The sequence below is a fragment of the Hyperoodon ampullatus genome (assembly GCF_949752795.1).
Source record: "Hyperoodon ampullatus genome assembly, chromosome: X".
Classification (NCBI taxonomy): Eukaryota; Metazoa; Chordata; class Mammalia; order Artiodactyla; family Ziphiidae; genus Hyperoodon; species Hyperoodon ampullatus.
The window spans coordinates 12,288,980-12,303,165 of record NC_136913.1 but is presented as its reverse complement, the minus strand read 5'-3'; the positions used below and the strand labels follow the sequence as shown (position 1 = coordinate 12,303,165).

Sequence of the window (14,186 nt, the reverse complement as noted above, 5' to 3'; positions counted from 1 at the left end):
ATTAGGGACTTCCCTGGTGGTCCAGTGGTTAAGACTCCACATGCCCAATGCAGGGGGCCTGGGTTCAATCCCTGGTCAGGGAACTAGATCCCGCATGCTGCAACTAAAGATCCCACACACGGTAACAAAGATGCCACGTGCCACAACCAAGACTTGGTGCAACCAAATAAATTAATAAATGAATATTAAAAAAAAAGGAAAAAAAATACCTTGACACAAATGGCAATGAAAACACAACCATACAAAATCTATGGGACATGGCAAAAGCAGTTCTTGGAGGGAAGTTCATAGCGATACAGGCTTTCCTCAAAAAAACAAAAAACAAAAAATCTCAAATAACCTCATATACCACCTAAAAGAATTAGAAAAAGAACAAACAAAACTGAAAGTCAGCAGAAGGAAGGAAATAATAAAGATCAGGGAGGAAATGAATAAAATAGAGATTTAAAAAACAATAGGAAAAAATCAGTAAAAATAAGAGCTGGTTCTTTGAAAGGGTAAACAAAATTAACAAACCTCTGGCTAGGCTCACCAAGAAGAGAAGAGAGAGAATCCAAATAAACAAAATAAAAAAATGAAAAAGGAGAAATCTCAACTGATACTTCAGAAATACAAAAAACCGTAAGACGATACTATGAACAATTATATGCCAACAAATTCAACAACGTAGAAGAAACGGACAACTTTCTAGAAACATGCAGCCCACCAAAATGGAATCAAGAAGAAATAAATAATTTGAACAGACCGATCACTAGAAGTGAAATAGAATCCATAGTCAAAAAACTTCCTACAAACAAAAGTCCAGGACCAGATGGCTTCACACGCAAATTCTACCAAACATACAAAGAACTTATACTGATTCTTCTCAAACTCTTCCAAAAACTTGAGGTGGGAACACTCCCAAAGACATTCTATGAAGCCACCATCACCCTGACACCTAAACCAGACAAAGACACCACCAAGAAGGAAAATTACAGGTCAATATCTCTGATGCATGCAGATGCAAAAATCCTCAACAAACTATTAGCAAACCAAATCCAACGACACATAAAAAAGATCATACACCACGACCAAGTGGGATTCATCCCAACTTCACAAGGACGGTTCAACATACGCAAATCAATCAATGTGATACACCACATCAACAAAAGACAAAAACCACATGGTCATCTCAATAGATGCAAAAAAAAGCATCTGACAAAATTCAACATCCATTCATGATAAAAACTCTCACCAAAGTGGGTATAGAGGGAGCATGTCTCAACATAATAAAAGCTATCTATGACAAACCCACAGCCAATGTAATACCCAATGTAATACCCAAAAGCTGAAAGCCTTCCTGCTAAAATCTGGAACAACTCAAGGATGCCCATTCTCACCTCTTCTATTCAACACAGTACTGAAAGTCCTAGCCACAGCAATCAAACAAGACAAAGAAATAAAAGATATCCAGGGCTTCCCTGGTGGCGCAGTGGTTGAGAGTCCGCCTGCCAATGCAGGGGACACGGGTTCGTGCCCCGGTCTGGGAGGATCCCACATGCCGCGGAGCGGCTGGGCCCGTGAGCCATGGCCGCTGAGCCTGCGCGTCCGGAGCCTGTGCTCCGCAATGGGAGAGGCCACAACAGTGAGAGGCCCGCGTACCGCAAAAAAAAAAAAAAAAAAAAAAAAAAAAAAAAAAAAAAAGATATCCAAATTGGAAGGAAAGAGGTAAAATGGTCACTATATGCAGATGACATGACACTATATTCAATATATAGAACACCCTAAGGACTCCACACAAAAACTACCAGATCTAATAAATGAATTCAGCTAAGTAGCAGGATACAAGATTAACATTCGGAAATGTGTTGCCTTTCTTTACACTAACAATGAAATAACAGAACGGGAATGTAAAAAAAACAATACCTTTTAAAATTGCACCAGAACCCAAAAAACAAAAAAACCGAGGAATAAACATGACCAAGGAGGTGAAAGATTTATACACTGAGAACTACAAAACATAAATAAGGAAATTAAAGAGGATTCAAAGAAATAGAAAGATATCCCATGCTCTTGGATTGGAAGAATGTTGTTAAAATGGCCATATTACCCAAAGCAACCTACAGATTTAATGTGATCCCTATCAAATGACCCATGACATTTTTCACAGAACTAGAACAAATAATTCTAAAATTTACATCGAACCATAAAAGACTCAGAATTGCCAAAGCAATCCTGAGGCAAAAAAAACAAGGCAGGAGGCATTTCCCTCCCAGACTTCAGACAGTACTACAAAGCTACAGTAATCAGAATAGCATAGTACTGGCACAAAAACAGACATATGGATCAATGAAACAGAAGAGAGCCCAAAAACAAACCCATACACTTATGGTCAATCTTCAACAAAGAAGGAAAGAATATACAATGGGAAAAAGACAGTCTCTTCAGCAAGTGGTGTTGGGAAAGTTGGACAGCTGCATGTAAATTAATGAATTTAGAACACACCATCTCACCATACACAAAAATAAACTCAAAATGGGTTAAAGATTTAAACATAAGACATGACACCATAAAAATCCTATGAAAAATCCTAGGGAAAACATTTTCTGACATAAATTGTAACAATGTTTTTTAGGTCAGTCTCCCAAGGCAATAGAAATAAAAACAAAAATAAACAAATGGGACCTAATCAAACTTATAAGCTTTTGCACATCAAAGGAAACCATAAACAAGATGAAAAGACAACCCTCAGAATGGGAGAAAATATTTGCAAGTGATGCCACTAACAAGGGCTTAATCTCCAAAATATACAAACAGCTCATACAACTCGACAACAAAAGAACAAACAACACAATCGAAAAATGGGCTGAAGACCTTAATGGACATTTCTCCAAGGAAGACATACAGATGGCCACTAAAGAAAAGATGCTCTAGATGCAAAAATTCTTAACAAAACTTTAGCAAACTGAATGTGACAATATATAAAAAGGGTACAGTGTTGGGAAAAGAGCCAGGAGGCCTGGGTGCCTAAACTGAATGAGCTGGGAACGTGAGCTGAGATCTGAGAAGTAAAGGGAACTAGATCAAGAGGGCCAGAGTGCATGTTCCAGATCACCTGACTTAATTGGTTTTATTTATTTATTTATTTTGGCCACAGCATGTGGGATCTTAGTTTCCTACCAGGGATGGAACCTGTGCCCCCTGCATTGGAAGCACAGACTCTTAACCACTGGACCGCCAGGGAAGTCCCATGACTTAATTGGTTTTAATGGTCCTGAACTGAATGGGTAATACTAATGGTGATAATCTGAGGCCCCTTTATAGGCAAAAAGGGAAGATTTGCAGGGACAGTGAATACCACAGAGAGAACTGTTAACCTCAGTGTAAGGACCTGGACTTTTAATCTGAGTGAGATACTTGAGAAGCCAGTATAGGGTTTTGAGCAGAGGAGTGATATATCATTATCTGACTGTGTTTTAACACTCTACTTTGTTGAGAACATATTTTAGTAGAGTAAGGTTTGAATCAGGTAGACCAAATAATATGTAAATCAAAGTATTTTGTAAATTATAAGTTAAACATTAATGAATCACATATTGGGATAATTTATAAAAAAATAAAAGATGCTCAACATCACTAATTATCAGAGAAATGCAAATCAAAACTACAATGAGGTACCATCTCACACCACTCAGAATGGCCATCATTAAAAAGTCTACAAATAATAAATGCTGGAGATGGTGTGGAGAAGAGAACTCTCCTACACTGTTGGTGGGAATGTAAGTTGTTGCAGCCACTATGGAAAACAGTATAGCAGTTCCTTAGAAAACTAAAAATAGAATTACCATATGGTCCAGCAATCCCACTCCTGGGCATATACCCAAACAAAACTCGAATCCAGAAAGATATATGCACCCCTATGTTCATAGCAGCACTATTCACAATAGCCAAGACAAGGAAACAACCTAAATGTCCATCGCCAGATGAATGGATAAAGAAGATGTGGTACATATATACATGGAATACCACTCAGCCATAACAACAAAATAATGCCAGCTGCAGCAACACAGATGGACCTAGAGATTATCATACTAAGTACGTCAGAAAGAGAAAGACAAAGTCCATATGATATCACTTGAATGGGGAATCTAAAATATGGCACAAAGGAACCTATATATGAAACAGAAACAGACTCACAGACATAGAGAACAGACTTGTGGTTGCCAAGGGGGAAGGGGGGAGGGAGAGGGATGGACTACGAGTCTGGGGTTAGTAGATGCAAACTATTACATTTAGAATGAACAAACAACAAGGTCCTACTGTAGAGCACAGGAAACTACATCCAATCTCCTGGGATAAACCATAATAGAAAAGAATATTAAAAAATGTATATATGCATATAACTGAGTCACTTTGCTCTACAGCAGAAATTAGCTCCACATTGTAAATCAACTATACTCCAATAAGAAAAAAAAAAAGACTTCCCAATATAACACAGGGAATAGAGCCAATACTCCATAACTATAAATGGAGTATAACCTCTAAAAATAGTAACTTCTATAATATTGTACATCAACTGTACTTCAATAAAAAAAGAATGTTATATAAACTAGCTATTATAGTATGTAATCTTAGGATTGATTCTTCTCACTAAGCTAATTCCGTGGAGATCTATGCTAACTGTTGCATGTATCAATAGTCTGTTTCACGTAATTGCTGAGTGGAAGTTCACGGTATAGATTTGCCATCATCTGTTTAACCATTCACTAATTGAAGGATACCTGGGTTGTTTCAAACTTCTGGCTCTCATGAATAAAGCTTCTATAACCAAAAAAAAACCAAGACTTGCCAAGCCAGAAAGAACCTCAGAGCTGGTTGAGTCTACATCCTTATTTTAGACTGTTCTACCTCGGAGCCTCCTGCTTCAGTATAAGGCAGGGCCAAAGTCAGGACACCAGTTTCTAGACTCTTAAGACTCTTAAGCTAATATATATATATATATATATATACACACACACACACACACACACATATATATATATATATATTTTTTTTTTTTTTTGCGGTACGCGGGCCTCTCACTGTTGTGGCCTCTCCCATTGCGGAGCACAGGCTCTGGACGCACAGGCTCAGCGGCCATGGCTCACGGGCCTAGCCGCTCCGCGGCATGTGGGATCTTCCCGGACCGGGGCACGAACCCGTGGTCCCCTGCATCGGCAGGCGGACTCTCAACCACTGCGCCACCAGGGAAGCCCTTAAGCTAATACTCTTTTACCTCCATTCTCTAACTAAGAAAGGGTTTTCTCAATCTGAGGCAATTGATGGAATCAGTATAATTCAAAAAAAAAAGTAATAACTTTTTCACATTGCATAAAAGAGGGAAAAAAAAGCAAATTTTAAGAAGTTACTTATTTTAAACCTGAGGCAATCCTAAACTTCATAAATTAAGGATTCACTTATGGGCTTAGCTCTGACTTTGCAATTAGTTATCCTGAAATTTTTAATAAATGGAACTCAGAACCTGAAAATCTTTCTGATACAAAAATGAGGCACTGTATCTGTATGTGTGGTTCTATCATAAAATAAAAATGTCCTAATTTGTAACTGCTTTATTTTTTACAACAATGGGTATGTTTTGCCAAAACTAAACTTTCCACATTTTGAACTTATAAAAACAAGTATTAATATTTAAACTTACATTCAAAAGATGGTTCAAATTCCTCATGATCCTTAAAAGCTAGCTTGTCCGGATTTGAAAATTCACTTTTGTCCTGAAGTTCTGTTTGTCTTTGATAAAGACTGGATGGGAAGAATAAAATTCAAGAATGTGAAGCTTTAATAATATAAGACACAAGAGCACAGGGTGATGAAAAAGCCTTCTGTGACTCGAGAAAATGCTTTAGAAAATTAATTTTTCGTGGACTCATAGACAATAAGAGCTACGGTGCACTGGGCGCTCTCCATGCACCAGGCATCATTCCAAACAGTTAATACACTTTAACTCAGTCACTCCTCCAGACCACCTCATGCTGTGAGCTAGGTACTACCACTGTTAACAAAGAATAACGTTGCACTCTCAAGGCTGTTCCTAGGAGGAATTTTTTTTTTTTTTAAAGAACTACAAAAATTTTTGACAGCAGGTTTTTGAAAAGCTGTGTACACCTTTAGCATAAGCCAGCTGAAGATGCAACACACCACAGTACCCCACCTCGGCCCATGTGTGTCCTGCCTCTCGTCTTGGCTTTAGCACAGAACTAGTGATATAAAAAATATTACATACTTGAGGACCAGGACAGGCACATGTGGCAGTTTTCAACTCTGTACAGTAGAACTGCATCAACACATTGATGCCTAGGCCTGAGCCCAGAATGAAGGAGTCAGAATCTCCTGCCACGGGGACTGGGCACAGGCAGGAGTCCCCCACGTGACTCGAATCCCAGCCTGCCCCTCCCTCCCCCGAGCTTCTCAACACGCCCACTGCATCCTGCTTCAGCCATCATATCCTAGGACCCACTACCACTTTCGAATTTATTTCAATGATTTACAAAGTGGAACCTTATTTGCTTATATTTAAATGCCTGAATATTTGTGACTTTTTAATGATGTATGAAACTATTTTAAGTTTACACTGAATTTATTTGCTTTTGCAGACTCTGTACATCTGTTTTATCTTTATAAACCAAGTCTATTCACGGAACTATGCAAATGCTTATTAATACCATAGTACATATTCTTTTTTTTTTTTTTTTTTTTTGCGGTACGTGGGCCTCTCACTGTTGTGGCCTCTCCCATTGCGGAGCACAGGCTCTGGACGCACAGGCTCAGCGGCCATGGCTCACGGGCCCAGCCGCTCCGCGGCACGTGGGATCTTCCCGGACCGGGGCACGAACCTGCGTCCCCTGCATCGGCAGGCGGACTCTCAACCAGTGCGCCACTAGGGAAGCCCATCCATAGTACATATTCTATACATCAAGTTTAGCAAACGAGTAAAAATTACTCGTTTGCTAAAAGAAGTCTTTTTTCCCCCAGGTAATTCAGATGATTCCCAAAGATCACACATCTCACAATCTGACTGCAAGTTCTATACTGCCACATAGTCTTTAATATCACCTAAAAGACCCAAACATGCCATGACCGAGATCATAGGCAGCAACCAGCCTTGGCAGAGGCTGGGCAGAAGGCGGTACATACCCGGCCTTCTGCTCCGCAGGGCTGGAGAGCGACTGCACAGAAAGGCTGTGCCTGGACTCGGCAGGCGAAGGCTGCAGCGTTCTGTCGGGACAGGGGACAGCGGCTGGGGACTGGCCCAGACCTACAAGGCAGGAGGAACCAGGGTGAGCATGTTACAGACTGTGTGGAGAAGACAGCAGTGTGGTTTCTAAAGAGTTCTATTACTTTGACAATGAATTCTATCATCCTTGCAAACAGTGGAGTATGTGTAAATGATCCACAGAACTGACAATTCAGGCACCTGAATGAAACTGCAGCGGTCTAACCGGCAGCCAAGGAAAAGCCACTGTCATTCTCTGAACACCTTTCTGTGCCAAGCAATACTCTGGCACTTGCTGCTCTATCCCATGGCCTCCCACACCAACTGTGACTCGGGGGAGACGCCGTGGTTCCCCAGGAGCCCGCGGTTCAAAGGCAGGGCTCTCCTGGGCCCGGCTCCCACGACCTGCTGCTGTGCTGGCTGCACTCCTGCGGTCCTCATCCTGGGCCAATGAGGACCAACCCACCCACATCCAGAGCATCCCACAACCCCTGTGGCAGAGGCTTACCTTCCAGGTACATCTCACTATCAAGGCTTCTCCTTGCTTTGGGGAGGGAAGAGGAGGAGGCGCGTCTGGAGGCCGTGTCCTTGTGTGACCTTGAGGGTGTGCTGCCTGGCACATCAGATACCTCACTCTCGTCCCCTCTGTGCACATTCAACAGAGGCTGCTGAGAGGCAACTCTGGCCTCTGCAAAAACACACCTCTCAGGAGCACCTGCAGGGACGTTCTTGAGAGCTCTCAGCAGGTTCAGGGTGGGCTGGCTCCTGGTTGCCGATGGGCTCTTGGCGGGGCACCGACTGACCCTTCGATGGTAGTTTTGAAAAGCTTTTTCCAAGTGCTCGGCCTCTCGCTCCAGCTCTCTCACCCTTGCCGTGGTATTGGCTACAAACTCAAGGTCGGAATCGGGGGAACTACTCTCTGTGTTGGCATTTGGGTAACTGGGGATCTGTGGTATAACTGGGCGTGCCATCAGTTCCTCTTGTCTCAGAGGATTTTTCAAGAAATCCCTGCTTATGTCGTCACCACGAGGTCCTTCCTTGCCACTCATTAACCCACTGATGGAGTGATTTAACAAAGAGTGCTTCGTGTTGCGGTACACTTCGTTCTCCAGAGCTACGGGTTACAAACAGACAGACAGTGTGAGACAGGAAGGGAAAAGGTGGAGAATCAAATTAAAATATATTGAGAATTTCTCTTCTGAAAAATCAAAGTAATAAGGGCAAACTGGGACATTAAACAGTTTGTGGAGGGAGCAATCAAGATGGTGGAAGAGCAGGACATGGAGCTCACCTCCTCCCACAAATACATCAGAAATATATCTACATGTGTAACGATTCTCACAGAATACCTACGGAACGCTAGCAGAAGACCTGAGACATCTGAAAGAGCAAGAAGATCTCCATGCAACCAGGTAGGACAAAAGAAAAAAGAAAAAAAAAAAAAAGAAAGTGAGAAAGGAATCGGGACAGGACCTGCACCCTGGGAGGGAGCTGTGGAAGAAGCCAGGTTTCTGCACCCCAGGAAGTCCCTTCACCGGTGTGGAGATCAGCCGGGACAGAGAGCTTCAGAGGAGAACGCAGTAACCAGTCTGCAGCAGCTAGGCTGGAGAGAGACCTTGCACAAAAGGTCTGTGCCACCGCCCTGTACTCCCCAGCCTGATATGCACGTCCGCCAGTGTGGGCTGGGGCTGGGTACTGAAGCTCACGCTTCGGAGATCAGACCCAGGGAGAGGACTGGGGTGGGCTGCGTGGAAACAGCCTGAAGGAGCTGAAGTCTGATGCAACCACACCTGAGGGTGTAGGCAGAGGAAGCCAGGTGTCACTGTTTGGGGGGTGAGCGAGGGGAGGGGTGGGACCCACCACTGCAGCCTTTTTCGCTGTGCATATGCTCTAAGGCAGCAGGACACCACCTACACGAGCTACAGGAGCAGTCTCCAGCTGCCACCACCGCTGCCCTCCCAGACTCCAGGAGTGGTCGCAAGCCACCACAGCTGCCTTCCCAGGCCCCAGGAGCAGTTGCAAGCTGCCTCTGCTCCCACTGTGTGCTCCAGGGGTGCACGAGACCCCACTGTTGCTGAGAACTCCAGGACTGGGCAGCAGCTGCCGCAACTGCACACCCCCTCGATCAAGGGGATAATGACCAGCACACACTGAGGAAAGAGGCGACAGGCATCCATACTAAAAATGGCTCTCATGGCAAAAAAATATGAAATCCACAGACGCTACACAGGGATGATGCCACATATAAATAGCCCTCTAAGACCACAGTAGATAACTGATTCTCCTAAACTCACAGAATAAGAGAAATATAAGTAAAATGAAGAAGCAGAGGAACCGCTCCCAGTTAAAAGACCAAGAAAATTCCCCTAAAAGAACAAACAATGAAACAGATCTCTTCAGTTTCATAGACACCAATTTCAAAAAGGAGATAAGGAAAATACTGAAGGAATTAAGAAAGGATATTGACAAAAATGCAGAGTACTGTAAAAAGGAACTAGAAACTATACAGAGGAACCAAGAAAAATTAGAAAATTCATTTGCCGAGATGAAAACTGAACTAAAGGCAATGAATAGTGGAATGAATAATGCAAAAGAACAGGCAATTCCCTGGTGGTCCAGTGGTTAGGACTCTGTGCTTTCACTGCCGAGGGTGCAGGTTCAATCCCTGGTCAAGAAACTAAGATCCCGCAAGCTGTGCAGCATGGCCACAACAGAACAAATAATGCAGAAGAATGAATAAGTGATCTGGAAGATAGAATAATGGAAATCACCCAATCAGGACAGCAGACAGAAAGCAAAATGAGAAAAAACATGAAACCAATATAAGAGAACTATGGGACAATATAAAGTGTGCCAATCTACGCATAATAGGGATTCCAGAAGTGGAAGAAAGAAAATGGGATCGAAAATGTATTTGAAGAAACTATGGCTGAAAACTTCTCAAACCTCAAGAAGTAAACAGATAACCAGGTGCAGGAGGCACAGAGGGTCCCAAACAACATAAACCCAGAGACCTATAGCAAGACATATTATAATAAAAATGGTAAAAGTTAAAGAGAAGATGCTAACAGCAGCAAGAGAAAAACAAGGAGTTAATTACAAGGGAACCCCCATAAAGCTATCAGCTGACTTCTCTACACAAACACTGCAGGCCAGAAGGGAGTGGCGAGGGATTGATTCAAAGTCCTGAAAGGGAAAAATCTGCAACCTAGGATACTCTACCCAGCAAAATTATCATTTAGAATACAAGGAGAGATTAAGAATTTCTCAGACAAGTGAAAACTAAAAGAATACAGCAACACTAAACCTATCCTAAAGGAAACATTGAAAGGTCTTCTCTAAAGAAAAGACAAAAAAGCAAATCAACTAAATAAGCCAGTACACAGATTTAAAAAGCATCAAAAAATTTCTGTGAAATGACGATAACCACAATGAACAGCAAAAGAATGAATATAAAGATGGAAAAGAGGACATCAAAATCTTAAAATGTGGGGGAGGAGATTAAGAAAGTGTAGATTATTTTTTCATTTCCTAGAATGCATTTCAGCCTATATGGCTACCAGTCTAAGGCAAGTAGATACAGAATGGGGTTAACATACTTGAAAACAGGGTAACCACAAATAAAAAACATATAAGAGATTCACAAAAAACAAAAACAAGAGAACGTAAGCATAATAGAAAAGAAAATCATCAAACCACACAAGGAAAAACAAAAACAAATGGACAAATATAAAATCAATGGGAAAACAAGGCTTAAAACTGCAATAAATACATATCTAGCAATAATCAACTTAAGTGTAAACAGACTGCTCCAATCAAAAGACACAAAGTGGCAGATTGGATTAAAAAGAAAACAAGAGCCTACAATAGGCTAACCACAAGAGACCCACTTTAGGGCAAAGGACACACATAGATTGAAAGTGAGGGTATGTAAAAAGGTATTTCATTCAAACGGAAATGACAAGAAAGCAGGGGTTGCAATACTCACATCAGACAAAATAGACTTTAAAACAAAGGCCACAAAGAAAGATAAAGGAGGACACTATACAATGATAAAAGTATCAATACAAGAAGAGGATTTTACAGACATCAACATATATGCACCTAATACAGGAGGACCCAAATACATAAAAAAAAATACTAACAGACATAAAGGGAGAAATTGACAAGAATAATAGTAGGAGACTTTAACATCCCACTCACATCAATGGACGGATCTTGTAGACCAAAAAAAAAAAAAAAATCAGTAAGGCAACAGAGATACTAAACAACATAACAGTTAGATTTAACTGATAGCTTCAGAACACTACATCCAAAACAGAACAAAAAGAAAACCAGAATACACATTCTTCGCAAGGGCACATGGAACATTCTCTAGGATTGACCACATACTAGGGCACAAAAAAAAAAAGCCTCAACAAACTTAAGAGTACAGAGATTATCTCAAGCATCTTTTCTGACTACAATGGCATGAAACTAGAAATCAACCACAGAAGAAGAAATGGGAAAAAACGATTACATGGAGAATAAACAACATGCTACTAAAAAAGCAATGGATCAATGATGAAATCAAAGAAGAAATTAAAAAATACCTCAAGACAAATGACAATGAAAACAGAACCATAAAAAATCTATGGGACATAGCAAAAGCAGTTCTTAGAGGGAAGTTCATAGTGATACAAGCCTTCCTCAAAAAAAAAGAAAAAAAAGAGAGAAAAATGTCAAATAAAAAACCTAACCTACCACTTTAAAAAATTAGAAAAAGAAGAACGAACAAAACCTGAAGTCACCAGAAGGAATAATAAAGATGAGAGAGAAAATAAATAAAATAGAGATTAAAAAAATAGAAAAAGCCAATAAAACCAAGAACTGGCTCTATGAAAGGGTAAACAAGATTGACAAACCTCTGGCCAGGCTCACTAAGAAGACAGAGAACCCAAAGAAACAAAATAAAGAAAGGAAAAAGGAGATATAACAACCAATACTACAGAAATATAAAAAACCCTAAGGGAATACTATGAACAATTATATGCTAACAAATTTGACAACCTAGAAGAACTGGACAACTTTCTAGAAACATATAGCCCTCCAAAATGGAATCAAGAAGAAATAAATAATTTCAACAGACGGATGCTAGAAGTGAAACAGAATCTGTAGTCAACAAACTCCCTACAAATAAAAGTCCAGGACCAGATGGCTTCACATGCAAATTCTACCAAACATACAAAGAACTTGTACTGATCCTTCTCAGACTCTTCCAAAAATGTGAGGAGGAGGGAACACTCCCAAAGACATTCTATGAAGCCACCATCACCCTGATACCAAAACCAGACAAAGACACCGCCAAAAAAGAAAACTTCAGGCCAATATCTCTGATGAATATAGATGCAAAAATCCTCAACAAACTATTAGCAAACCAAATCCAACAACACATAAAAAAGATCATACACCACGACCAAGTGGGATTCATCCCAGCTTCACAAGGATGGTTCAACATACACAAATCAATCAATATGATATACCACATCAACAAAAGACAAAAACCACATGGTCATCTCAATAGATGCAGAAAAAGCATCTGACAAAATTCAACATCCATTCATGATAAAAACTCTAACCAAGGGCTTCCCTGGTGGCACAGTGGTTGGGGGTCTGCCTGCCGATGCGGGGGATGCGGGTTCGTGCCCTGGTCCGGGAGGATCCCGCATGCCGCGAAGCGGCTGGGCCCGTGGGCCATGGCCGCTCGGCCTGCGCGTCCGGAGCCTGTGCTCCACAATGGGAGAGGCCACAGCAGTGAGAGGTCCACATACCGCAAAAAACAAACAAACAAACAAACAAAAACTCTCACCAAAGTGGGTATAGAGGGAGCATGTCTCAACATAATAAAAGCTATCTATGACAAACCCACAGCCAATGTAATACTCAACAGTGAAAAGCTGAAAGCCTTCCTGCTAAAATCTGGAACAACTCAAGGATGCCCACTCTCATCCCTTCTATTCAACATAGGACTGAAAGTTCTAGCCACAGCAATCAGACAAGACAAAGAAATAAAAGGTATCCAAATTGAAAGGGAAGAGGTAAAAACTGTCACTATATGCAGGTGACATGATACTATATACAGAAAACCCTAAAGACGTCACACAAAAACTACAAGAACTGATAAACGAATTCAGCAAGGTAGCAGGATACAAGATTAACATACAGAAATCTGTTGCATTTCTTTACACTAACAATGAAATATCAGAAGGGAATGTAAAAAAACAATACCTTTCAAAATCACACCTCAAAAAATAAAATACTTAGAACTGAACCTGACCAAGAAGGTGAAAGACTTATGCTCTGAGAACTATAAAACATTAATAAAGGAGACTGAAGATGACTCAAAGAAATGGAAAGATATCCCATGCTCTTGGATTGGAAGAATGTTGTTAAAAGGGCCATACTACCCAAAGCAATCTACAGATTTAATGTGATCCCTATCAAATGACCCATGACATTTTTCACAGAACTAGAACAAATAATCCTAAAATTTACATAGAACCATAAAAGACCCAGAATTGCCAAAGCAATCCTAAGGCAAAAACACAAAGCAGGAGGCATTACCCTCCCAGACTTCAGACAATACTACAAAGCTACAGTAATCAAAACGGCATGGTATTGGGACAAAAACAGACATATGGATCAATGGAATAGAATAAAGAGCCCAGAAATAAACTCACACACCTACGGTCAATTAATCTTCGACAAAAGAGGCAAGACTATACTTATACAACGGAAAAAGGACAGACTCTTCAGCAAGTAGTGTTGGGAAGGTTGGACAACTATGTATAAATCAATGAAGTCAGAACACACCCTCTCACCATACACAAAAATAAACGCAAAATGGCTTAAAGACTTAAACATAAGACATGACACCATAAAATGTCTAGACGAGAAC

General features: G+C 40.9%; 1 protein-coding gene across 2 annotated transcripts in view; it reads right to left on the bottom strand.

The window, feature by feature from the left end:
- The window catches only part of OFD1 (OFD1 centriole and centriolar satellite protein), a 49,460-nt gene that overhangs the window by 9,070 nt on the left and 26,204 nt on the right, over positions 1-14,186 (bottom strand). For both annotated transcript variants that reach the window (XM_079726926.1, XM_079726927.1), the window contains exons 11-13: positions 7,758-8,363; positions 7,171-7,291; positions 5,678-5,778 (exon numbers count right to left, since the gene is read on the bottom strand). In XM_079726926.1, the coding sequence (XP_079583052.1) occupies positions 5,678-5,778; positions 7,171-7,291; positions 7,758-8,363 (828 nt within the window). The remainder of the gene's footprint in view (positions 1-5,677; positions 5,779-7,170; positions 7,292-7,757; positions 8,364-14,186) is intronic.